This window comes from Gavialis gangeticus, unplaced genomic scaffold (assembly GCF_001723915.1).
Source record: "Gavialis gangeticus isolate Ggan-Ray unplaced genomic scaffold, GavGan_comp1, whole genome shotgun sequence".
Lineage (NCBI taxonomy): Eukaryota > Metazoa > Chordata > Crocodylia > Gavialidae > Gavialis > Gavialis gangeticus.
Genome location: NW_017729013.1, coordinates 878,434 through 879,321, shown reverse-complemented (window position 1 = coordinate 879,321; position 888 = coordinate 878,434). Strand labels below are relative to the sequence as shown.

The window sequence follows — 888 nt, the reverse complement described above, 5'->3', positions numbered from 1 at the left end:
TGCCCAGTCATGGGACGAGTCCCACCACGTCTCTGTCAGATGAAAATGTCAGGATTGATTCATTACAGAACATGATGCAACTGGTCTTCTCCATGTCCTCTAGATATTAATTATTCCTTTCGTAAAGAGAAGGCATCCCCAATCAGCAATATTATGTCTATATAAGATGGGTATAATATACTCTCTTATTAAGGGCTGTTCTTCCTATGCCACACTTAAATTCCCAGAGGTTATAATTTACCCATTTTACAGAACTGATGAATGTCAGATCAGTGAAAGTCAGATTACATCACCTTTTCCATCCACCGTGGCAATTTACACCATGCCAGAATATGGGCTCTGGACTAGTGGATTTATACTACACAAAGGTAGCCCCCAAGAAAGATGACCAAAAAAAAGGTCTTTGTTTTCCACAGAGAACAAACGGCTGTGGTTTTGTTGATTAGAAATTGATGATTAGTGCTGCAAAGCTTGGCTTGTATAACAGCAGGGACAACTCACCATGCATATAAAAGATATAAAAAAATCTGCTAACCAAACTTCCCAAGACTGAAAGCAAGAAATGGTTCCTAATGCAGAACCATGAGCTTTGGAGCAAGTCTAGCTGGCATCGATTTGTTCATGAAATGTTGAATTATTTCATATGCGAGAGGAGAGAGGAAAAAAAAAAATACAGGCTATTCAGTAGAAAAGTACTATGTGCAGCTCACCTTAACTTCAATGAAGTCTGGTTTGCCAAGGGACACCAATTCAGCATACGCTTTGAGTTCATCCACGTTCCAAGCTTTGACCAGCGTCAGTCTGTACACCGTACGTTGTTGCTGAAAATGAAGAAATAACAATTCAGTGACAATTACTATGTACTCTCTAGCTAGGAGCTGATATTGC

At 39.6% G+C, this 888-nt stretch overlaps 1 protein-coding gene across 2 annotated transcripts in view; it reads right to left on the bottom strand.

Moving 5' to 3' along the window:
* Positions 1 to 888, bottom strand: part of LOC109293449 (S-adenosyl-L-methionine-dependent tRNA 4-demethylwyosine synthase-like) — a 172,609-nt gene that overhangs the window by 44,844 nt on the left and 126,877 nt on the right. The window contains exon 14 of one of the 2 annotated variants that reach the window (XM_019511364.1): positions 711 to 821. In XM_019511364.1, the coding sequence (XP_019366909.1) occupies positions 711 to 821 (111 nt within the window). Of the gene's footprint in view, positions 1 to 710; positions 822 to 888 lie in introns of those variants that run through there. The other variant, XM_019511365.1, reaches the window with a different exon arrangement.